We start from the raw sequence: 26,469 nt of genomic DNA, 5'->3' as shown, positions 1-26,469 counted from the left end.
AGACATACAGTAAAGCGATACCATTATTTTGTGTTAGTGCACTTCCATGCTGTCAATCGAATTGCTTTTTCCAAAACTAAACGTAGCGTTAGGGTATGCTCGCACATCCAAGTCGACAGGTGCTGGTTCATAGAACATGCCAAACCACATCATCATCAGCTGCAATGTTGTGTAATAAAACTGGGAGCAGAGACTGTGTGCAGAGACTCTATCAACTCAAACCTACCCTCAAAACTCAAAGTTCAGCGGCAAACACCACTTAAAAACAGTTCCTACTCTTTAAGTGTTTTTGTTTGTTAAGTGTTTTGCTAAATGTGTGCAAAAGCAGTGAGCTGTCAAAACTTATCAGAGAATTTTACATTAACCCTTTCATGCAAATATTATAAGCTTGTTGTAACGTAATGTAATGACCTCTACACGAGTAATTAAACCTAGTCACAAGTGTAACTTGTCAGGACTCAAAAGCGAACAGCATTGAGACCACGTCAATAAAGCTCTCAGTACGGTTCACTTCCAAGGGGTCTGGGTACACTTTGGAGCGTTCACACATTCACAAAAAATGCTGAGTCACAGGTCTGAGTTCACTTAAATGGCTGAAAGGGACCAGGTGTGAAAACAATGTAAATCTGATACTTAAGACTTACATAAGACTCACATACTTAAGACTGTGTAATTTTATAGCAATGCTGTTATGATGTAGTTGAGTGTTTCCAGGAAAAAGTGAGCAGGTGGTTCCATTTGCATCAAAGGGTTAACCTTGCTTTCTTTTCAGTGCACATGATGAACAGTGAATGTAAACGTAGCCCAGTCTCTTTTTAACCACGATACAACATAGAAAGACTTACTTGAATTGCCTTGTGTCTAAACACTCAACTTACATACACAATGTGCTTGGATGTGGCATTCTTTTTTCCAGCAGCATAGAACAGTAGCACTAAGGTAAACACAACATAACCAAAATGCCACCAAAACTCACCTCTCCACAACAGTTAAACGTAGGGGTGTATCCGGACCAGAGTGCCATAATCTGCATGGCAAATGCCTGAAATGGTGCAAATGCAAAAACATTTTTGCACCAACTGCACAGAAACCATGCTTTTGGAAAAAAAACATGTATAGCGCAACCAAGGACAAACATCAAGTCTCCTACACTTACCCCCTATCCAGTGTGCCCTCATCTTGTCTTTTATCTCTTTTTCTCCTTCTTGATCGCTTCTTGGTCTCCTTGGTCTCCGAAACAGTTTGTGCAGGTTGTAAGGCTGCGTCATCACTGCAGGCTGGTGAAGAATGAAGATTTGGCTCAGTAGGTCTCATCTGTCCCTGACTACTGTCACTAGGACAAGGCAGAGTTGTAACTGCCTCAGAAACGGCATCTTCCTTTACAATGGTAGCTGTTGATCTTTTCTGGGTCTCCTTCATAACAGTTTGTACGGTTTGTAAGGCTGCTTTTGCCTCATCATCACGAGCAGGCAAAGACTGAAGGCTTGGTTCAGAAGGGCTCACCTGTCCCTGGCTACTGCCCTTGGGACAAGGCAGAGTTTTAGCCGTTTCACAGATGAGTTGTACATGACTTTGAGAGCCTGGAGAGTGAACCTCAGAAATGCTATCATCCTTACCAGAGGGTGTCAATGGCACCAATGGTGATTTCATAGCTTTCATAGCCTCCGCTGGAATGCAGGTTATTGAGGTTTTGCTTAAAGGTCCACTGTCAATGTGCATCACAGTATCTTCATGTTGCTGTTGTGAAGACAAGTCATCAGCCAAAACCGGAAGAAGGTTAGGCTCTGAACTTGGGGAAGATGGAAAACCAGGTACACTTGCACTTACTGGACAACTTGACACCAAGGACACCATGCTACTCAAAATATGTCTGTCCGTGATTGAGCTATACTGGGATGAACAATCCTCTATACACAGGCTTGACTTGTCTTTGAGGGGTTTAATTGCTGATGTCACATCTGCATGCCACACCTCCACATCTTGCCCTGCATGAGACTGTTGGAGGGATGGCATACCAGGAACAAGTGATGACTTTGGGCATGATGGCACCATAGGGGCCGTCCTTGGCAACTTGGTTAGTTGGCGCCTTGGTGCTGATGGGAAACCGGGCATTCTAGCCTTCCCTGGACAGGATGGGGCGAGGTACAGCATCCCTCTGATTATATAAGTATCTTTAATCTCATTGTAATGGGATGGGAAATTGTGGATAGAGCATTTGCTCCTAAGTGGTTTCACCAAACGTGGTTGAATGCCTAATGGCCAACTTTTTTCTGAGTGTTTCTTCGGTTTTGACATTTTAATGGATGGCACTCCCAAAATACTAGAAACGTTTGGAGAGGCTGGCAAAATGTTTACCATGTTTGGACACCTGTTGACTTGCTTGGAGATCTGTTGAGCTTGCTTTGGCAAAGATGGGAACCCAGGTATTGATGCTTTTATTGGGCAACATGGTACAATAAGTCCCATCCTTTTCACAAGATTCTTTTCAGAGTCATTTTCTGGCCTGTACTGTGCTGGTTCCAAACACACAGCACATGGTTTTCTCGTGAAAGGTTTTCTACATAATGACATCTCTCTGAAAGGCCAAGCTTTCTCACAATCGAGATCTTTCCCTAACCTCTTGGCAGATGGAATACCAACAACCCTGGATATCTTTGGAAAAGATGACAGACAACTTGTCATACTAGGTGTTATCTTTGGTTCAGGCTTTGATGCAGAGGGCATGCCCCACACCCTTGCTCTCTCTGGGCATGTGGGTCTCAGATTAATCATGGCTTTTCTGATATTCTTGTCTTTCAACAATTTCATTACAGGAGATGAAGGTGCAAAGACTCTTGACGGTTCTTTTGTTCGTTTTACCCAAAGGGATCTATCTCTATTTTGGTGCCACCATGATGAATGTTGCTGTGCATTAACTCCCATGATTGATGGAATACCAATAACTTTAGAAACATTGGGGCAAGATGCCAGACAACTTGTCATACTTTGCACTCTTTTTGGTTCAGGCCTTGGTGCAGAGGGTACACCCCATTTCCGTGCTTTCTCGGGGCATGTGGGTCTCAGGTTAATCATGGCTTTTCTGATATTCTTGTCTTTCAACAATCTCATAACTGGAGATGAAGGTGCAAAGACTCTTGACGGGTCTTTTGTTCGTTTCACCCAAAGGGATCTATCTCTATTTTGGTGCCACCGTGATGAATGTTGTTGTGTATCAACTCCCATGATCGACGGAATACCAATAACCTTAGACATCCTTGGGCAAGATGCCAGACAACTTGTCATACTTTGCACTCTTTTTGGTTCAGGCCTTGGTGCAGAGGGTACACCCCATGTCCGTGCTTTCTCGGGGCATGTGGGTCTCAGGTTAATCATGGCTTTTCTGATATTCTTGTCTTTCAACAATCTCATAACTGGAGATGAAGGTGCAAAGACTCTTGACAGGTCTTTTGTTCGTTTCACCCAAAGGGATCTATCTCTATTTTGGTGCCACCGTGATGAATGTTGTTGTGTATCAACTCCCATGATCGACGGAATACCAATAACCTTAGACATCCTTGGGCAAGATGCCAAGCAACTTGTCATACTTTGTGCTCTTTTTGGTTCAGGCCTTGGTGCAGAGGGTACACCCCATTTCCTTGCTTTCTCGGGGCATGTGGGTCTCAGGTTAATCATGGCTTTTCTGATATTCTTGTCTTTCAACAATCTCATAACTGGAGATGAAGGTGCAAAGACTCTTGACGGGTCTTTTGTTCGTTTCACCCAAAGGGATCTATCTCTATTTTGGTGCCACCGTGATGAATGTTGTTGTGTATCAACTCCCATGATCGACGGAATACCAATAACCTTAGACATCCTTGGGCAAGATGCCAGACAACTTGTCATACTTTGCACTCTTTTTGGTTCAGGCCTTGGTGCAGAGGGTACACCCCATGTCCGTGCTTTCTCTGGGCATGTGGGTCTCAGGTTAATCATGGCTTTTCTGATATTCTTGTCTTTCAACAATCTCATAACTGGAGATGAAGGTGCAAAGACTCTTGACAGGTCTTTTGTTCGTTTCACCCAAAGGGATCTATCTCTATTTTGGTGCCACCGTGATGAATGTTGTTGTGTATCAACTCCCATGATCGACGGAATACCAATAACCTTAGACATCCTTGGGCAAGATGCCAAGCAACTTGTCATACTTTGTGCTCTTTTTGGTTCAGGCCTTGGTGCAGAGGGTACACCCCATTTCCTTGCTTTCTCGGGGCATGTGGGTCTCAGGTTAATCATGGCTTTTCTGATATTCTTGTCTTTCAGCAATTTCATTACAGGAGATGAAGGTGCAAAGACTCTTGACGGGTCTTTTGTTCGTTTTACCCAAAGGGATCTATCTCTATTTTGATGCCACCGTGATGAATGTTGTTGTGCATCAAGTGCATCAACTCCCATGATCGATGGAATACCAATAACCTTGGACATCCTTGGGCAAGATGCCAGACAACTTGTCATACTTTGTGCTCTTTTTGGTTCAGGCCTTGGTGCAGAGGGTACACCCCATATCCGTGCTTTCTCTGGGCATGTGGGTCTCATGTTAACCATGGCTTTTCTGATATTCTTGTCTTTCAACAATTTCATTACTGGTGATGAAGGTGCAAAGACTCTTGCCGGGTCCTTTGTTTGTTTTACCCAAAAGGATCTATTTCTATTTTGGTGCCACAGTGACATATGTTGTTGTGTATCAACGCCCGTAATTGATGGCAATCCAATAACTTTAGAAACTTTGGGGCAAGAGGGCACCAGGTTAGCTATACAAGGAGCCCTGAGTATCTCGGGTTGTGGTGCTGAGGGACAACCAGGAATGCTGGCAGATTCAGGACAAGATGGACGCATATTCGCCATGGCAACGATCTTCTCCACAGGCATGGGGGATGCTGTGAAATCAAATGCTTGACTCTTCAGTGGCTTCTCCCACAGCAGAGATTGTTCTCTTGTCTGCCAGTCGCTGGACTCTTTGAGTAACTTTGAAGGTACTCCAGAAACGTCTGAAGATTTGGGGAGAGTTGGTAAAACATTTACCATACTGGGTGCAGTACTAATATGATGTGGGTCTCTTGGCACAGATGGAAAGCCTGGAATTAAAGCTTTTCTTGGACAAGTTGGTACAAGAACCACCATGGTTTTTGACATTTCCATGTCATGATAAAATTTGCCAAGGTCGTGTAGATGAAGTATTCGTGGTTTATCTTTGACCGGCCTATAGAACACAATGTCTTCAGACGGCCACCTCTGAGCCAGTTTTTCGCTTGAAGCGACTGCAGTTGGCCACCCAGGGACTTGTGTGGATTTTGGACAACCTGGTAGTGTGTCAATCATACTTGGCATTTGTGTTTTTGGACTCGCTCTGGGTCTTGGTGCTGATGGCAATCCTGGTATCCTACTTTTTTGGGGACAGGTTGGCACAAGAGCCACCATGTGTTTTCTGGACTTTTTGTCTTTGTAATTTCTGCCAGGACTGGCCAAGGCCACAGTCTTTTCTTTTCTGTGCCTAGCTTGACACAGCGTCTCCTTGCTTTTCAGCCATCCATTTCCCTTAGACTTTTTCTTGCTTAGTTTCTGCCTGGATGGCATGCCGGGAATTTTCGATGCTTTTGGACAACTTGAAAGTAGATTTACCATGTTTGGGTCTATGACGACCTCCGAAGAGGAAACTCCTTGCTGCATATGCGTTGACGGCAACCCGGGAATGCTTGCTTCTCTTGGACAACATGGTAACATGTATGCCATTCCTGTTGTGTTGACACGCTGCTCTCCAGCAGTACTCCCCCTGGTGGCTGAGGGTCCCTGAAGGATGGAGACGCTGGGGGCTTGTTTGGAAGGGTTTTGCAGCACCTCGTCCCTATTAGAGTCCCATTCCCCAACCTGGGCCTCATTGGCACTGTGTCTCATTGTGGATGGCACCCCCGGAGAACTGGAGAGTCTTGGGCAAGAGGGCATCAAAGCAGCCATGTCACCAGGTCTACGAGATAGGAACACCAGAGGAAAAAGTCAGGAACCTCAATGCCGGGGGATGCAGGTTTGGTTCAGTTTAAAAGAATATTTTCAAGCACAATTGCTTGTTGGTAACATGCAACAAGGGGAATGCATGTCAAGTATCGCCTTGCTTGACCAAGGCAGAAACACAACAAAATGAACGTACGTGTTACCTATTGTGCTACTGTCCATGCCACCACGACACTGTACCTAGAACACACTCATGCTACTGGTTTTATGCAGGGAGTTGAAGCTTCACAACAGATATCCTTTAGGTGCAAGCCAGACCAACGTCAAAGACAATGAACACAGCTAGGCATACACTGTAGCACATACTGTAGACCCATTCACACACACCTACACACACATTACACCTAGTTAGAACTCATACCCAAAGCGACTTACAGTTGTTACAAGGTATTGGTTACAGTCCATGGAGCAATGCAGAGTTAGGTGCCTTGCTCAAGGGCATTTTTGTCCTGGATGAAGTTGTGGGGATACTCCTTCTTCCTATTGGTCAGGGTGGGACTCAAACCCAGTGTTGCCAGATGTGTCTGATCAAATCCCGCCAAAAGGTTATCAAAAAACAGCAAAAGGCGCTAAATTCTGCACAATTTCAACAAATTGCATTGATTTCTATGGGCATAAAACTGCAGAAAAAACCACCAAATGGCCATTTTTTCCCGTTTTTACCTGCAGACCACCATCCCAAGCAGCCCAATTGAGCGGGTAACCGCCCAATCTGGCAACACTGCTCAAACCTGCAACTCTCTGACAAACATGCTGCTTTTGTACACTGACTACACACAAGTCTTTGGTAGCTCCATGCAGTGAACTGGAAAAAACACTAGAGTGACCACAAAGACAGTGTTGTGGCAATCCTATTGGCAATCTTACATGTATGAGTAAATGTACTCGTCGTGTCGATGTAAATCAGTGGAGAAAGGGCTCACCTCTGTCAAACAAAAGGCTTAATTCTCTGAAAATATCCATTGACACAGTCAACAAGAAAAATATTTCAAATGTCTAGCTAAATATGTATTTAAACTAAACTGAACTTTTTTCATTTATTTTATAAATGTGTTTAGGTAGATATCTAGCCTGACATTTCAAATACTGTCGCTGTTTAATGTGTCACTTGATATTTTCAAAGTACTATTTTTGAGAGAGGTGTCTCCATTGATTCACATTGAATGCTGAACACAGATCTCCCTACACGGAGGGACAAGGCGGAGGCGCTCTCCCCCAATGTGTGTCCACTCTAGTGTTTTTTTCCCAGCTCTATAGCTCCATGTCCCACTTACCCCCAGTCTACGTGAGGCTTTTCTAGAACCATTTCACACTCCTCTCCCACTGAGGCAAGACCGACATCCTGCTTTTTCATCACTTCCTTCGCCTTTTTATATTCCTTTCCTGCCTCCCGCTCTTCCGCTACTGGAATCTCATCCTCGTCTATGAGGTCATAGGCTGAGCCAGGGCTGGCGGAACCCTCACGATCAGTCAGAGGGATCACCCTCCAGTCTCGTTGGGAAACATAGATGGATTCTCGTTCAGAGGCCCTTGGCGGGATGGGTGGAGGTACCGGCTCAGCAGCCAATGGCTTTGAAGCCTCTGTGGACACCTTTGAGGATGCAGATACCTCCTTTGGCAGTGATACATTCAAGGGTGGGGAAGGGTGTGACTTTGTGGGTTTGGTGGGGGATGCTTCTGCGGGACTTTTCTCAGGGGCGTCACTAGGCGTTTTTGGCAGCTCGAAATATGTGAATTCTGAGGGACTGGGTTGCTTTGGACTGGGGGGCAGTAGAGGAGTCATGTTGTCCAGTCTGAAGGGAAAATACACCATGATCAGAGACTGAACCTCACATGGCTCTATACTCACAAAATCAAAGACGACTCAATCAATATGATATATCAATATGACTATATCAATATGACTATGATAGCCTCGTGCTAACGGTGAGTACCAGAAAGCAGAACATCCAGTGGCACTGTTGCAAACTACTAGTTAGTATAGTATATCATCATATCCAGTCAGATCTGCAAAATACTTCAAACTACTTCACAGTTTTTCAAGGTGAGCCAACCGTCATCTTTTGCCTTTCCCGTGCAATAGCCAGGATGCACAAGCTGCACACACAAGCACACACAAGGGTCTCATTTTTTTTTTTTTGCCAAAAGCGCATATCCAAGCCTCTAATTTCTTCATTTCTAAAAACATACGTACAGTAGCTGACAACAGGTATGACGATATCAATCACATGTTAGCATGTAATAACCAGTCTAATGCTCCACAAAGTTATCTGAGGACAAACAGCTGCCAACGTGGTGAATGAAGCACAACAACAATGAATTGACAGCATTAAATGATCTACCGACAATAAAATTTGTATGCAAGCATGTTCCCCGTACAGAGGCACCCTCAATTAGAGCAATCTGTTAAAACAACCTGTCAAGGTGAGCAAAGCCATGTCTTTCTTTCATCTCAACAACCTGGGTGCAAATTGTTGTTGCATTATTTTTGTTGTTGTTGTTGGTTTTTTTTTGCAGAGCGCATAGGGATATCTTTTTGTTTCCTAAACAAATATGTTGACAACACCATGTAGTGACATAAGTGACACAGTGGCACGTGTATTATAAAATTACGGTATGCGCTTTAAAACTTCACTGAACTCAAATGCTGAAAAAATACTGCTTTGTGTGCGAGTTAAGGTTTTGCATATTTGAAGGTCTCACAGGGTTCTCAATTTGCGGAGAAAACATGCAGAACCATAATACTTCCTTCCTTTTAGTACTCATGCATTTAATACATCTGTTTTTCTTTTTTATTTCTGATCAATTGTGATTTGAACCCGACACAGTATACAATTGGTACCAAAACAGTCGTTTAAAGGTAGCCTGGGAACTCCCATACTGCCTTTAGTTCTACACAATCGTTTCGATCTGGAAGTCACTTGTGATTAGGTCTGGTGTTAACCAGGCAAGTTTAAAGGTGCACTATGTAGGATTCTGGACAGAGCGGGTATTGCAAATATGCTGCTCATTGAAACTGTGCTGCCTATTGCCAAATTTGATCTTTTCATGAATATTTACTAAATAATAAACTAATATTTACTATCATGACCAAAGTACAGCAAGTTTTCAGCAAGTAAAAATGTCTAGTTTTGGAAATTCAAAATAGCGGACTTGGATGGAAAGTGCAATTTTGTCAGTCATAATGAATATTTAGAATTTGATGGTGCTGGTAGGTATTCGAGAAAAAGGTAACATTGGAAATAAACTGCTAAAAATGACACAGTGCACCTTTAAATAAAAATGTGCACATCCTCTGTCAAGATGTAGATTAGAACAATGTCTGATTCAAGTTTTGATGACACATAGTAGAAACGTCATAGGATTTCAAGTGTGTTGACTTCTTTCAACCACAACAGTAGCCCGGGAATTGCCACGCTGCCTTGTGCATTTGTTCCGATCTGAAGGACTGCATGGAAACCCTGACTGAAATCTTTGTCCGTGTTTGAGAATCCAAACACAGAACGGGGAAGGAGTGCAAGACATATTACTAGACAAACGAAAGCTTGTAGTTCGTTCACAGGTCGACATCATGTCGATAACACATGAGAAACCAGTTTTCCATCAACCATCAAGCTTTACAGGTAGATAGAATTGCAAATACACATAGACCTCAACTGCAAGGAAATTAACACATGTATAGGGTTCCCAGACTATATCTCACTTGTGATATGGTCTTGCGATAGCCAGGCAACCTCAACAGTGGTTGTTGAACAAAAACTTAAGTGCCAGTAAATTGTCCACAGCAAAAGAACATCACAAAGTATTGCCACAACACGCAAAGACTGTAGAGCAGCCACATCCAAACCCACAGGAGTTGCAAAGCATTGGTTACACCCCATTGGTCCGACGGCCCATTAGTCCGACATCCCATTAGTCCGACAACACACGTTAAAACTATGCCCAAACCTAAACAATTCCTAACCCTAATCATCAGTAAAGGCATGTTCTGTCAGTATACAATTATTTTAGTGTCATACGATTGTAAATATTCACTTTTAAGTTGAATGAAAAGTAAGAACTATGCCCAGGCGTGTTTTTGTCTGAAAAGATGTGCCCACCTAGCCTACCCTAGTAGCTGCATGATGCTCTCTTATGGCTTATTGTCTGTCGGACTAATGGGCTGTCGGACCAATGGGCAGACCCCAAAGCATTGACGTCACACGGATAGCCATATGATTATTACATATGTATTAGAACAGCAAATGTCCAACAAAAAGCCACATATAAAATCCTGATATAAAATGTTAATGTCAAAAGAGATGGTCCACAGCAAAGACCCATCAATCACACTTCATAGCCACAACTTGACTGCATAGCAACCACTTCCAAACAAACAGATGCTTTGACAAGCGTTGTTATCGCATGAAGAATCTCAACATCAAGCCGTAAGATTATTTACCATCTTCATCACAATTCATTGCAACTACGCACAAAATGTAGACTATACTAGTGGTGTCAACAATGATCGATTCGGCGATGCAATCCAATGCGGGGCATGGACGATCCAATTCAATGCGGCAAGTTCCAGAATCGATCCGGCATTTTTTTTTAGTTTCAATTACTTCCGTGGATATTTCAGGAGCAAATGAATGTTAAATTAAATAAAAGTACTTCAAAGCATTGCAAGACTGATACAGACTGATCCAGACTGATACAGAAAACAGCCAATAAATTGTTGCTCAGTATCTGACTGCTTGTATTGCCTCATCATGACTGATGAAACATTTGCTTTGCTTTCAGTAGAAATGTAATGCATTGCAATGCATTGTAGAATTGAATCGGATCGAATCAAATCGCTACCTCCCAAATCGTGATAGAATCGGATCGTGAGGGCAGTGCCAATCCACAGATTGAGTATACACTTTCAAATCCACACCAGTAGCAAAGCATTGCTGTTTCACGTGAAAAGATTGAGCATCAAGCTGTAAGATTATTATTGTTCAATTCATTGCAACAACACAGAAAACGTAGAGCATACACTGTCAAATCCATACCAAAAAGCGAAGCGTTGGTCTTTCACGTGAACAACTTGAGCATCGAGCCATGAGATTATTATTGTTCAATTCATTGCAACAACACACAAAACGTAGAGTATACACTTTCAAAACCACACCAGTAGCAAAGCATTGAACAGCTTGAGCATCAAGCCACAAGATTATTAGTGTTCGATTTCGGTGTGTTATATTATTGCTTCCGTCCCCTATTTCATGCAAGTTTTCCTCCTTGTCACTCACTCACCCTTTGGCTGCCTTCACCACCTCCAGGCCGAACATGGAGTCCCCTTCTCGTTTCCTCTCCCCTGGACGCCCGAGGTTCAAGTGTTTGTCTTCCGCTAGATAGCATGACAGACAGGATGGAATGCCACAGGTCAAGACAAGACAAGCGTACAAGTAAGTGTGTGTGTGTGTGTGTGTGTGTGTGTGTGTGTGTGTGTGTGTGTGTGTGTGTGTGTGTGTGTGTGTGTGTGTGTGTGTGTGTGTGTGTGTGTGTGTGTGTGTGTGTGTGTGTGTGTGTGTGTGTGTGTAGTTCACTGAAAAAAGGCCTGTTGCTGAAGCTGAAGCTTTGCTTTGGCAGCAACAGTATTCAACAACATTGATATGAGATCACCAAGTCTTTTAAGGGGGTATGCCACTATTTTGGGGCTTAATACAGTTAAAATCGTTGGCCGGTGTTTATAAAGGTGGTAAAGTGTCTTATTTTTCATGCTGTAACACAAGTTAAAAGAGGGAGTATGTAGCTAAGCTAGTGAAAGTCAATGGATCAGTGTAGCATGTGCGATCCATTGACTCTCACTAGCTTATATACTTACTCCCTCCTTAAGACAAGACAACGCCTAACGTGAAAAATAAGACACTTCACCACCTTTATAAACCCAGGGCAACCATTTTAACCATATTCAGCCCCAAAATAGTGGCATACCCCTTTAGGTAACAGATTAAGAGTTGGTCACTACAATTTTGGTAAAAAAAATAATAGTATAAAAGAGTCTCTACATGAAGGGGTTAACTCACTTCATTCAAACATGATCAGAAAAAAGTCCATGTACCATCCTGCACAGGTACTGTAAGTACATATCAGAGTTTTCTAAAGTAGACATACTGTACTCTTATAGCTGTGATTACAACACCAGACGTATCATATGACATGGTTTCAACTATGTAATATCACAACACTAGTGCTGTTATTACATCTGTACTTTCTACAACTCTGAGGTGCGTTTCTCAAAAGTGTAGTTGTTAGCAATTAGCAACTTGGTTGGTTACCAATGGGAAATTGCATTGCAAACAACGAAGTAGCTACCATAGATAGCAACTTTGGTTTCGCGAAATGCACCCCTGGTACATATACTTGGAGTTACTCACTTGGACTGGTTGAGCTGGTCAGCTCCTCCTCTGCTAATGTGCTGAGCTGCCTCTGGTACTCTGGAACGACATGACATGACAACCACATTTACATTCAATGGATCCCAGAATGTTCCAGAATGTTCCAGAATGGAACACATGTGATCCTCAAAGGAGCAACAGAGGAGAGAGATCTCTGCGCTTCAGGTAGAGGCAGTCTGGTGCAACCAGGACAGGACGGGATAATAATAAAAGAAAGCTGGTGCAGCACAGACATCTTTTTTATGTTAATTACATTACATTACACTTAGCTGACGCCTTCATTTTATTCAAAGCGACTTACAGGTTTTTTTTTCAGGGTATTGGTTACAGTCCCTGGAGCAATGTGGGGTTAGGTGCCTTGCTCAAGGGCACTTCAGCCATGGATAGAGATGTAGGGAGAGGTCAGGTGGGATTCGAACCTGCAACCCCTAGATTAAGTTAATGTGTACTGTAGGTGTACTGTAGATTAGTGTTTCTCAACAGGGGCTCTACAAGCCCCCAGGGGGGTTAGGGAGCGTTGAGAAGGATACAGCTCAGAGGGGGCGTTGTCTAGTTGCCATTGAGGGACATTAATCTGTTTGATTTTTTACTGTAATACTTACAGTTTTTCTCGATTGCTTACACACAATTTTCGGAATCAGTTCTCGAATTCTCAAAACTCTACACACAAATCCCCAAAATTCACACACAACAGGCAAAACCCCTCACTACCCCTGAAAAATGAATGTCTTGTCTCAAAATGATGTACTCTCTTGTAAAAAGCTCATTTTGTCTTCAAATGACACACACAGTCACTACAATAAACAGTTTTAGAGCCATTAAAACACTGTTGGGCACAGGATAAAACTAATTCCTCCCTTTACGTATTACCAGAGAGAGTAGATAAGAGAGAGGTTCCGTTGGCCCATTGTTTCCGGGTTCTACTGTCGCAAGAGGGAGGGGGGAAATCCCCCTTTAGGCAGACCTAGGCAGATCTAAGGACTGTTTTATTCATTCTAGGAGCATTATGACACGCCCCTTTAGGCAGACCGGAGCCTGGTCACGTTAGGTGCCCATAGAAACCTATTATGTTGGCATATCTCTATATACTTAAAGAATCTCTGGTATTACTATACAGACAGTAATTTGGGCTTTTTTGTTCTGCATTGCATGGATACTATGACATAAGTTGGAAAACTTAATTCCCACAACACACAAACAGACTCAGAGTACACAGATGTGTGGCAAAAAATATATTTTACATATTTTTCTGACATTGAAAAAATGTGCACTAATTTGGTGTATAATATTGGGTAACCACATGAAAGTGATCTCTTGTATTACATATTTTGGAGATCAAAAACTAAACAAATGTGTGTTCTCACTGCCTCCACTCATGGTTTCATCAATATCACATGCAATGTGTGTCATGATATCTCTCCTGGCTTCTGTCTACAAGCTTAATCACTTTCAATTATCCCTCACTCTCCACTCTGCTCTGCCTAATTGCTCCACCTGTTCTCACTCTCTCACCTCATTGGCCATCCAGCTGCACTGCATTTCCTCTACTCGTTAACCTCTGTATTTAAAGCTCTGGTTTTCAGTTCTCCTTTGTCAGACCGTCTGTGAACTTCACTCCAGTGACTCCTGTTTCCTGGCTACAACTCTCTGACTCCTGTGATCGAACCCGGACCTGATTGCAAACCTGCTTGATCTCCAGCCCCTGACAACCCGACCTGCCTTCCGCTCTGCAAACCTGCCTGATCTTGATCCCCGGTAAACCGACCTGCCTTTCTGACTTTACGACCACGATTACTGCCTACCCTTGCCTGTACTTCTGCATTCATTGATCTCTCCTGTTGTGTGTGTGTGTGTGTTCCCCCTCCCAGGACTCCCGGACCCTCCACCACCATCGGATGCTTCTCTGCTGCTGGGACACACACACACACACAGGTTCCCAAGACTCGCTCTCCCAACTCCCTTTCCCCAAAAAAATCAATAAACTTTCAAATCGTGACGCATTTGAGGTCCTCTTCTGTCTGGTCCGTGACAATGTGTGTCCTTATGGGGTGATGATTTCAGATTGTAAACAGATATGAAGAGAGTTTGCCCATGTGATGAGGAAGTGAACATAGTATGGCAGTTGATTTTAGTATTTTGAATGAAATTGTGTCTAATCCAGATAATTGTGTGTAGTGTTTTGAAAAGAGTGTGTTTTAAAACTGAAATGTGAGTGTAAAGAAGGAATTGTGTTTATTGTTCAGTGACATTGGTTAGGGGAGTTGGGAAATGGGTGAGATGTTTCCAGAATTGTGTGTGACGTACCAGAAATTGTGTGTAAGCAATCGAGAAAAACTGTTTGAAGGCTTATGAGTAGATAAAGTGGGCATGAGCATTGAAAGGCTTAGAGTAAGTCCATGATCTGATGGACTCTGAACTCCGATGAAGATACGTGAGCATTGAAAAGTTAGTCTGCACCTATAAAAAAAATAGGACTTCTGTGCGGCATCAGCTTTCATATTTTGTTTGTGTGACTCTCATTCGGCTCGCCTTTGGAAATGTGAAGTTGCAACACACACACCAGACCACCAGAGGGAGTCAGTGATCAAGCCGTGCATTATTGTTCCAACGCAACTACCCACAACTTTCAGATCTGAAAAGTGGTTTCCACAGCACAACTGGTGCAATACCTGTTTGCTCATCAGACAGGGGAGCAGAGGGGGGCACAGGAGGCGAGGAAAGGGGAGAAGAAGAAACCTGGGCCTGCACAGGAGGAGGAGGAGGAGGAAGAGGACTAGAGGTGGCAGGAGTTGGAGAAGAGGGGAGCACAGTAGCAGCTGCAGGAGCACCTACAGCAGCGGCACTAGGAGGAGCAGGAGGATCAGGAGAGGGAACGACGGGCATAGGGACAGGGGTCTCCGTGTCGGCAGGGACGGCCTGAGGTTTCCGGGCACTGGGGCGCAACACAGTGGGCACCACCTGGTGACGCCACTCACACACCTGGACTGCAGGGGCAGGGGCAGAGGCTGTGCCAGCGAAAAGACGAAAGGGGAGAGAGAGAGAGAGAGAGAGAGAGAGAGGGAGGTAGGGAGGGAGATTGAGAGAGAGACACACACAGAGAGGAGGAGAAAACAAAAGAAAGAGAAGTGTAGGTAGGATAAAGGGGTGTAAAGGTTTTTTTTTTTTTTTTTAAATGACAGGTAACCCAATTGGAAAGAGGAATTGGAGGCCATGTTTGTTTGTGTTGTGTTAGCTTTTCAAACCAACTAATGAACCAAACCACTCACAGCGAGACAGAGGTCAAGCAAGCATTTCTGACAGAGGTGCCATTGCAGAGTGCATAAAATAAACACCCTGCCACATAGTTCTTCTGCATGTACACTTAACAAAGGTAATTCCACAAATGATTTATATTTATACCAAATCACCTGTCTGTTGATTTGTGTCTCAAACCTGACCAATATGAGAAAATGGTTGGGTCAAATATATGGCAGGGTTTTTACATTCAGGACATGCACCAGATCCGATGGCCATGATAGATTATTTTTTTAAACAAATGCTTGTGCCTTTAGTCTCTCTGTTCTCTGTACCTGACGAGGAGACAACGGAGGCAGGAGCAGCAGCCGTAGCAGCTGAAGGATTGGCAGGGTTGGCACTGACAACACAGGAAACTTGGGCAGCATCAGCAGTAAAGACAACAGGATCAGAGGAGACACAGACATCAGGGGAACAGGGGATGGAGTCAGGAGACACAGAAGGGTCAGGGGAGAGAGGGACAGAGGGACAGGGGATGAAAGAAAGACAGACATCCGGGGACAGTTGGACGGTGGGTGCCATGACCATGTATGGATCGATGGAGGAAAGTGAAGAGGGAGGGGACAGTGAGGTGAGTGTGGTGTGTAGTGGGGGAGTGTCCTTTGCTGTGGGTGGGGTCAAAGCCATGCTCTCTACTTCCATTGGGGAATCAGCGATACCAGGAAATGAAGCCAGATCAAGGGGAGGAGACAGTGGTGTGGGAGTGGTGTGTAGTGGGGGAGTGACCTGTGCTGTGGGTGGAGTCAAAGCCATGCTCTCTACTTCCATAGGGGAATCAGCAGCAGCAGGAAGTGAAGCCAGGGTAGGGGGCGGAGTTTGGGATGAGGGAGGCGAGGCATGGACAGTGGCACACACGGTGATGGCAGCAGAGGACTGGGCAGCCGCAGCAGCAGCAGACGTAGATGCAGAAGAACGCACAGCAGGGTGAGTTTGCATGGAGCCGACAACGGACGAGGGGACAAGGGGAGTGGCTTTCACAGATGAGGGAGGAGGGGCCAGGGGGACAATGGGAGGAGTTGACAGAGAGGGGGAGGAGGAAGAGGAAAAGGATGCAGGATTACAGAATGTCTCCAAGCCTTGCGCTGTCTGCAGAGGGACGGTGTCGGCCGAGTCAGTGCGGGTGGTGGTGGTGGTGGTGGAGGAGGGTCTGAGAGTTGGAGGAGGGACGGTGGTGGGGATAGGAACTGGGGCGAGGGGCGTGGTGTGTTTTGGGGAGCGCCATTCGTCCTGCCAGGATGCTGCTATGTTAATCAGGTGCCAATGAGGGTGGAATGGCATGGGATGGGATGGAATGGAATTATGGAATTGAGTGATGGAATGGAATCACAACGAAAGAGTGATGCAAAGAGTGATGCAATAAATAAAAAGAGAAGGAAATAGAGATAAAAAAAGAGTCAAGGAAGAAAGAGGGGGGAAATGTGAGGTTCACAGAGAAAGAGGGGGGAATGAAAGAGGGGGTAATGAAAGAAAAGGGAACATGTGAGGTTCACAGAGAAGAGAGGAACAGAAAGAGGAAAGAGGGACAAAGACAGCAGAAGTTTTAGAGTTAGATGCAGATTCACATGTCAGCAGATTGTTTAAATATGGTATGGAGAACACAAGACGGGAAAAGAAAAGGGAATTACTTTACGACTGTCACAGTGTAAGACAAAACATACAGGGTCAACAATAGACACATTACACTACAAAAGAGTAAAATGACCAGCTCCATTTGTTCTTTCAACAAAAATAAACATTCAGACTAATGCTAACAAGCTAAGTTACAGTAACATGCTAGCTACTGTAAGTGAGACCAGCTGTGGCCGGGCACACAGAGGGCAAAACAGAGAAATATCAAGAACGGAGAGCGTGGCTGGACTGGGAGAAAAAAATTGGGCCAGGCATTTTCAGCCAAGACCGATCCACCAGGCACTGAGAAAAACAATTAAGCCTGTGACAACAATTTTAGTCATTTAATATGAGATGTTTGTTTATATCTGACTATTTCATATAGGCTTACTGAAGCGGCATTAGGACTGATTCCATTGAGAAGAGGGGAGGGCCGAAAACATTAACAGTCCACTGGGAAAATGCCCTGTATGCCATATGGCCTGTCCAGCCATGACGAGGAGCCACTTAATCCACTCAAGTAGTATTAAACCTAGTAAAAACCTCCTGTCTTCCATGTTTTGCTGAACCTGACATGTTACAAGACCTGCAGGAAACACCAGCTAACCATTTACTTACTGCTAATCTTAACAAAAACAACGGTGCTCACGGAAGCTCACGTCATAAACACTAGCAATATTTCAGCCTTTATGTTTTTAAAGACTGAAAACATGGAGCATACGGTAAGATCCAATCTGCATGCAGGTGCTAGCTGGGGGGTTGTGGGCTTTGGGGGCTTGTGGGCAAAAAGTAAAAACCCTCTCACATACAGTATTTGCTCCAGCCAAAGCAATGAACCAGCTGATCCTAATTACCACATCCCTTTAGTTGGGACGATGCGCTAATTAGTGAAATCACCGGTGTTAGGAGCAAATGCAGAAGGAATTGACTTTCAGTGGCCAAGTTTACATGATGTTTTTAATCTGAATTAATAACCCAGAATTAATTAGTTCCAAACTAATTAGTTAGTTGCAAATTGTGGAAATTGTTTACATGATGTTTTCAAAGCAGAATTAAGTTTTATTCAGAATTAAATTTAGTTCATTTGGAATTAGGTGTCCCATGTAACCGAGGCCACGGTGTCAACCAAGTTTGTCTGCCCCTGCTCATGGGTCAGGCACCCCTGATCTATGCTATTGGCTGTCATGCACGTTTCTATTTAGTACTACTGGACACATGGGGTGGATTCCAAACGGGGGAAGTCGCTGTCCTTCCAGTGAGCTAACTGAACATCAAGTCATCAAGTGCGATTCCAAACGGAAAATGGCTTTACTTCCTCCTTTGGCAGTTGACTGAATTTGTGGGCGTAACGGGGATACCCAAGCTGCTACCTTAAAATGCTCTTTATTCTGACACTTATTTACTAAGCGATAAATCAACATTGTAGTATATAAATATGATGTTGCTAGATCTATTTATAGCCTATTTTACGCTTCAGCCGTCTGGCGGCCTTTCATCGCTCTACTTAAAGCTAAGCGCTAACGTGATGAACGCAACTCCCGCCATTGAATCGCCGGGCAGCACTCTAGTTAGTGTCGTTCGTAACAACCGCCTCATCAGGTAACTTCACGACGGAATTCATATCTGATCAGACACCTACTTATGTAGGGAGGGAGTCATCGAGCCACTGCCTTCCATTTGGAATCCACCATGTATCTACCACTGCCCCTGCTACTATATGTGTGTACCATACAGGTGGTATGGGTGATTTCCTGTTGGGGTGGGGTGACTTCCTGTTCTGCCGTGTATCTACCTGACTCGGGGTCAGAGGGCAGGCTGGTGGGCCTGATTAGGGCGGAGACAGAACCGGGCTCGGCCACCGAGTCGTGGAACGACTTCGAGTGACGGGCCGTGGGCAGCGCTGCCACGCCGGGAGCAGAGGAGCCGAGATGAACAGGAGGAAGAGAATCAGGAGTAGCAGGAAGAGAAGCAAGAGGAGGTGGAGGAGGAGGAGCACATGTGGGTGGCGGAGGAGAACGAATGGAGGTTGGAGGAGAGGGGCCGAGAGAGGAGGGGAAGCTGTGGGGCCTCCACGCACTGGAGCGGGCAGCTGAGTAGGTGACTGCATGGAAGAGGAGAAGAGATAGAGAGACAGAGAAAGAAAGAAAGAAAGAAAGAGAGAAAGAAAGAAAGAAAGAGAAGAGGAGAAGACAGAGAAAGAGAGAGAGAAAGATAGAAAGAGAGAAAGACAGAAAGAAAGAAAGAAAGAAAGAAAGAAAGAAAGAAAGAAAGAAAGAAAGAAAGAAAGAAAGAAAGACACAGAGACAGAGAAAGAGAGAAAGAAAGAAAGAAAGACAGAAAGCAAGAAAGAAAGAAAGAGAGAAAGCGAGACAGAAATGAAGGAAGAAAGAAAGAAAGAAAGAAAGAAAGAAAGAAAGAAAGAAAGAAAGAAAGAAGGAAAGAAATGAAGGAAGAAGTAAGAAAGGGACAGAGAAAGATGGCAAGGACAAACGTAAGTAAAGGCAACAATGAGAAAAGGAAAAAAAATGAAATCAAAGAACAAAACATTTAAGTGAAAGTTAAATATTGTTTGATGGAGATGAGATGAGGGTGTGAAGACTACTCAAGTACGTTGAACCTAGTAGCCTCTTACTACAGATGGGTCCATCGGCGGGCCTACTGTATAATAAGACGCGCATTTCAAATTTCAACAGAGTTCATCACTGCCACCACAAGTCGTTTCTCAATCCAGCCGTTCTATACCCTCTCTGTGTGAATTAAATTACATTACATTACACGTAGCTGACATTTTTATCCAAAACAACTTACAGTTATTATCTGTACAGAGTATTGGTTACAGTCCCTGGAGCAGTGTGGGGTTTGGCGCCTTGCCCAAGGGCACCTCAGCCATGGACTGAGATAGGGAGTGGAAGGGTGGGATTTGAACCTGCAACCCTCTGATGTAAAGCCCATCTCCTTAACCACCGGGCCACACCTGCCACGAATTAGTTAGAGGGGACGGTAAGACCTGGCTAATAAACAGCTGCTACTATCAAAGAACCCAACAATGGAGTCAACACAGGGAACTATTATAACAGACATGTAAAGGGCTATAACCATACAGTCAACTCACGATTCGGTTTGTAACACTATTCATGACCTACGGTTTGATACACCCCACGATTTCACATTTGCCAACATTATAAACTTTATGAATAAAACTATTATAGTTTATAGGTAGAATAGGTTACAAGAAGCTACTAATAATTTGTAAGTTTCTATAAAATAATGATGATGCTTGGAAGCACTATCACTTCATCTCATTTGGTTGTTTTCGGGGCTGATGTGTATCAAAACGTTAAAAGGGCGTATCACAATACTGCCTCCTTTTATCGCGATACGGTATCGTGACTCTGTGTATCACAATTTCTCGGTTCGATACACTATCGTTACAGCCCTAATGTCAAGCCAAGCAAAGTATACAGTATATCACTCTTGTCCACCTGGACTGCAGAGTCGCTGTAATGCCTATTGTTGTAGAGATAATAACCAACCTTACAGCACCACAGCTGCCCAGAAAATAATTATATAAAGAGCTGACGTGTGAGGGGGCACTGCAGTTCACGCAGACACACACACACACACACACACACACACACACACACACACACACACACATGCTGCACACACATGCGCGCACACACACACACACACACACACACACACACACACACACACACACACACACACACACACATGCGCGCACACACACACACACAAACACACACACACACACACACACACACTACATGCACAGGACTCATTGCGAGCACACACACACACACACACACACACACACACACACACACACACACACACACACACGCACAGACACATATACACACCGCATGCGCAGGGCTCACACACACATATCCACAGGACTCTCTCACACACACAAAACACAGCATGTGCACACACACAGCTGGCGAGAGAATAATTATATAAGACGCCGAAGCACGAAGAACCACTGCGAACATGCATACATACAAACATACACGCTCTCTCTCTCTCTCTCTCTCTCTCTCTCTCTCTCTCTCTCTCTCTCTCTCTCTCACACACACACACACACACACACACACACACACACACTCACACACGGGATAATTACATAAGGAGCTGAAGTACATGGGGCCACTGCAAACATGCAAACACACACAAACACGCACACACGCACACACACACACACACACACACACACACACACACACACACACACACACACACACACACACACACACACACACACACACACACAGACACAGACACACACATGCTTCCAAGCGGTACCTGTGTGAGAGGTATCGGGTACAGGAGCAGCATGGGGGGGTGCAGTAGCAGTGGATGAGGAGGAGGACAGAGGAGAGGGCTGAGGAGGGGTGCCGGGGCCAGTGAAGGACAGGGGTCTGGGTTTGACGGCAGGGGGGACTTTGGAGAAGGTGGGGGCCGTGGCAGTGGCACCCTCGAGAGGGGGGCCGGGTTGCCCCATCGGAAGGTCAGCCGAGCCCCTCTGGCCTCGGCGAGAGGCAGAGGACGATGCTGAACATGACGGGAGAGGAGGAGAGAGAGGATGAAGTGAGGGACATAGAAAAATGCAAGAAAAAACGGAAAAAAGCAGAGAAAAAAGGGAGAAACAATGAGCGCTGTTTAATGCATGGAATATTGCAAATTTTGAACGGGAATGGTGACAGTATTCAGTTTGCCCACGTGTAAAATCTTCATTCATTCCCACCGACCTGTATATACTGTATCATTCATTATTCCACAGAATTGTTGCAGAACAAGTTAATGGAATATTCCAGAACTTGTTTCAAACTGAATACTGGTAATACTTTGTTTGAAACCGGAATACCATGCATGGAACTACGCTCAATGACAGAAATAGATATATTTAGGAAAGTTAAGTAATGAATGAACAGCATGCAGAATGGATACAAAAGAGTTTGAGGAAATGCAGTTTAAAATTTGAACAGTGCAAACTGCATTTCAAATGGATCATGAAATAATGAAGCCTCTGCTACTAGAGCATTCCAAAATGCCCTCAACTAAAGTCTTTCGTAAACTAAACCTATATGTTCTCTAAAATGCTAAATCATTTCGGTATTTGGTGAACAAACAGTTGAAATGACTGTCCACTAATGCTGCAGCAACGATACAGTTCCCTATGTTCCACAACAAACTTTCGGATATGTTTGCTCACGACTTGTGAACACAACAGGGCATCCAGCGCAACCCATTTCTGTTTTAGGAAATGCGTTGCCAACGATTTATGCGTCTTGAACACGACTGATATGCCACTTCACTGTGACATCACTTCCTTAGCGACCATACTCAGGCAGGAAGTAGAACGAAAATAGATCCTCACTCAACATGACGTGAAGCCGCTACTTTCAGCTTAAAAGCAGGAACCAACTGGGTGACGACCATTGATTACAACAATTGTTGAACTCCACACTATTATTTAAGATCCAGGGGAAGGAGGGCGTTTGGCACAGGGTGATCTATTTTGGTGACATATTCTCCAGAGAGTAGAGGTTATGGTTGGTTGGAACTGTCGTGCTGTGCTGTGCTGTGCTGTGCTGTACTGTGCTGTGCTGTGCTGTGCTGTGCTGTGCTGTGCTGTGCTGTGCTGTGCTGTGCTAGATGTGTGTGCGTGTGTGTGTGCGTGTGTGTGTGTGTGTGTGCGTGTGCGTGTGCGTGTGTGTGCGTGTGTGTGTGCTTGCCTGCATGCGTGTGAGTGTGAGAGTGAGTGTGAGTGAGAGTGTGAGTGTGAGAGAGAGTGTATGTGCTTGTGTGTGTGTGTGTGTGTGTGTGTGTGTGTGTGTGTGTGTGTGTGTGTGTGTGTGTGTGTGTGTGTGTGTGTGTGTGTGTGTGTGTGTGTGTGTGTGTGTGTGTGTGTCTGTGTGTCTGTGTGTCTGTGAGTGCATGTGTGTTGGTCATAAGGGGATGTCTCAGCTCCAGTCAACACAACCCAAAAGCTAATAGAAGAAGCTCTCTGCCTGAGGTTGCAGTAATGTGTATGTGTGTGTGCGCGCGTGTCTGTGTGTGTGTGTGTGTGTGTGTGTGTGTGTGTGTGTGTGTGTGTGTGTGTGTGTGTGTGTGTGTGTGTGTGTGTGTGTGTGTGTGTGTGTGTGTGTGTGTGTGTGTGTGTGTGTGTGTGTGTGTGTGTGTGTGTGTGTGTGTGTTTGCGTGTGTTTGCGTGTGTGTGTGTGGTGGGGGTGTTCTTGCACCTGCTGTAGGGCTTCTAGCCTTGCTCTTTTCTGGATATGGCAGTAAGTCACTGCCACATACATGCATAGTAATAAGAATAATTAACAATATATCATTTCACTTATGTAACTTCTTACATAAAACAACCACACGCTCCTTTTTTGTTTTAGTGTTAATTTAGTGTATTTAGGGAAACAAGGGATCGGACATTGAATGTGTGCCGTCATATTCTATAAATAGCAACCCCTGAGGTGAGAGCTAACATATTTCAGCGAAATGCGTAATGCTAAATGTTCACTCACTGGAGTGGAGTGGAGTGGAGTGGACTGCACACATGAGATGTGCCCTGAACCGGAAGGGAGTTTGGTTGCCTACTGTATCCATTTATAATGGGTCTATTTCTGTCCCAGAAGCGTTCCCAGTTTTAATCAGCTGATTGCTCCTACGCTGCGCAGAGTTGTTGCACAGTCAACAAACCTGGCTGTACACTGCAGTTGCACTGCAAGACAAGGGCAAGTGACCATGACCCCCCTCCTACTGGCGTCACTTATAAGATTAAATGCCTCTCTGGGCAACATGAAATATTTTCAATATGGCAAACAAAATAATCCTACTACACATCACCAATGCAACAAAGTGGGATCAATTCTGGTCTCCTGAATGGACATAACTTCTTAACACGCCAGTCTCCGAAAGGAGCAAAGCAAGTAATAAGAATGCAGCTTAGGAACTGACGTCATATTGGTATCCCGAAGAAACTCCCTATGAACCGTGTCCTGTTTATCAATTGTGTGTGGACTATACAGTATGTGCCTGTGAAATAATTGTCATTCTTACAGGTCCTTGTTAAGCTTTAGGCAACTGAGCTTCTTTTTGGGGCATGAAGATGTTCTGGCATGATGATACAATACGATATGATACTATACGATACGATACAGTACAATACATTTTTATAAATAAATATATATAAATAAACCTGAAGAAACATCTTCAAGCTCAAACAAGATGTCAAGTTGCCTACAAGTTAACTCTTTGTTTTGACCCATCACAGTATCTCTGGGCTATAAAACTTCACTGCTCTTCGTTCAGGCTCACAGAGAACTGTGCCGGTCCCAGTACCCGCACCACATCATGAAACAACTGTTTATGCCAAGAATCTGAGCATTCAGGAACCAAAAAGTTGGTTCCCGATGCAAATTGTGAAGTAAATTTTTCTCATCAAATGACAACAGCAGATTTTTCTGGGTAACGCACAGTCACATGCAAAAAAGATCAGAGCCCGTTATGAACACCGGTAGTTTGCGGGTACGCAGTTTGGTTTCGAGTGTAACTGGTGCGGTAATGGACACCAGCACCATTCTCGTTACCCTGAAAACAGTATACACGAAAGTTAGGGAGAAAAAAAACACTAAAAGTCCCACAATGCACTGTACTGTAAAACATTGCAGCCAGTTAATCGTAAAAAAGTAAGTTGCCCTGCTGCCTTTGGTTTGTAAGTTAACTCAAGTTGAGAAAGCCATGAGTTGACTAACCAAAAGGAGCAGGGCAACTACCCTTTTCATGCTTAGCTGGCTGCAATGTTTTACTTACAGTGTCCAGGACTGCGTATTGCCTCAATACCTGATCTAGCAGCTGGTTGGAAGATTTTAGGCAGGGCCGGAGGGTGAGCCGGGGTGAAGGCCGGCAGGGTGAAGGAGTAAAGAGATGGCGGTGCCCCCCCTTGCTGCTGGTGGGTGGGGGTGGTGGTGGGTGCGGGGGCACCAGCAGGGTGGCGGGGGGCCGAGATGAGGGAATGGGGAGAGGTGAAGATCGGAGCGGCGGTGGGGGAGATGAGGAGAGGAGGAGAAATGGAAGACTGGAGCGGGGAGGGTCTGGGTGGGGGTGGGAGGGGAGCGGAGGGTTTGGGTGGGGGTGGGAGTGAGAGTGGGAGGGCGGGTGGGGAGTTATGGGGGTTATGGATGGTGGGCTTGGTCACGGACGTGGGTGGGGGTGGGGGGTTAGGGATGGGGATGGAGACCGTGAACATGCCGATCTCGCGGCTCTTCTTCCGTTCCTTCTCAGGGGGGCCTGAGGAGGAGATGAGGAAGAAGAAGGGAATGAGGAGGAGGAGGAGGAGGAGGTGAAGAAGAGGTGGGAGGAACGAGATGAAGGAAGAAAGAAAAAGGAGAACGAGGGAGGAGGGAGGAGGAGATGGAGGAAAGAAAGGAAGACGGAAGGGGACGGAGAAAGAAAGAAGAGGAGGAAGAGGAGCGCAGAGTAGAAAAGCAGCGAAGAAGAAGAAGAAGACAGGAGAAGAAGACAGGATGAAACAGAAGGCTAAAGATGAGAATAAAAAAGAGCAAGGCCAATAAAGGAAAGAGAAGAGGATAGACAAAGATATGAGGGGAATAGCAGAGCCATGAAGACAGTGGTGACTCAAGAGTAGTAGACCACAGTTAAAATGAGTACACACAGTTCAGAAGGGGGCAGAGGGAGAGAGAGAGAGAGAGAGAGAGAGAGAGAGAGAGAGAGAGAGAGAGAGAGAGAGAGAGAGAGAGAGAGAGAGAGAGAGACACAGAGAGAGAGAGAGAGAGAGAGAGAGAGAGAGAGAGAGAGAGAGAGAAACCATGCGGTGGCAACATATTGAGGAAGTGAAAAAACAGGAAATGAAGAAAAAAGAGGACGAGGAAGAAGATAGAATGGAGAGTGATGTGACTCAGTGTGTTTGTGCATGTGTGTGAATGAAAGCACTATGTAATTGTGAAATTGTGCTATATATAAATACATGTAATTTTTGATTGATTAGTTGATTGATTAATTGATTGATTGATAAACTGCTAAATGGTCATTTAGCCTTTTTCAAGCAGGCATCAAG

The 26,469-nt window shown here is 44.7% G+C and overlaps 1 protein-coding gene across 11 annotated transcripts in view; it reads right to left on the bottom strand.

The window, feature by feature from the left end:
* Positions 1 to 26,469, bottom strand: part of ehbp1l1a (EH domain binding protein 1-like 1a) — a 100,053-nt gene that overhangs the window by 37,655 nt on the left and 35,929 nt on the right. For 3 of the 11 annotated variants that reach the window (XM_063186364.1, XM_063186357.1, XM_063186359.1), the window contains exons 8-16: positions 21,696 to 21,944; positions 19,162 to 19,470; positions 16,037 to 17,002; positions 15,137 to 15,472; positions 12,447 to 12,506; positions 11,323 to 11,416; positions 7,317 to 7,835; positions 1,157 to 5,998; positions 977 to 1,042 (exon numbers count right to left, since the gene is read on the bottom strand). In XM_063186364.1, the coding sequence (XP_063042434.1) occupies positions 977 to 1,042; positions 1,157 to 5,998; positions 7,317 to 7,835; positions 11,323 to 11,416; positions 12,447 to 12,506; positions 15,137 to 15,472; positions 16,037 to 17,002; positions 19,162 to 19,470; positions 21,696 to 21,944 (7,441 nt within the window). The remainder of the gene's footprint in view (positions 1 to 976; positions 1,043 to 1,156; positions 5,999 to 7,316; positions 7,836 to 11,322; positions 11,417 to 12,446; positions 12,507 to 15,136; positions 15,473 to 16,036; positions 17,003 to 19,161; positions 19,471 to 21,695; positions 21,945 to 26,469) is intronic. The other 8 variants (XM_063186366.1, XM_063186367.1, XM_063186358.1 and 5 more) reach the window with 7 other exon arrangements.

The sequence above is a fragment of the Engraulis encrasicolus genome, chromosome 21 (assembly GCF_034702125.1).
Source record: "Engraulis encrasicolus isolate BLACKSEA-1 chromosome 21, IST_EnEncr_1.0, whole genome shotgun sequence".
Taxonomy (NCBI): domain Eukaryota; kingdom Metazoa; phylum Chordata; class Actinopteri; order Clupeiformes; family Engraulidae; genus Engraulis; species Engraulis encrasicolus.
The sequence above is the reverse complement of the archived record's forward strand: the minus strand, read 5'-3'. Positions and strand labels throughout refer to the sequence as shown.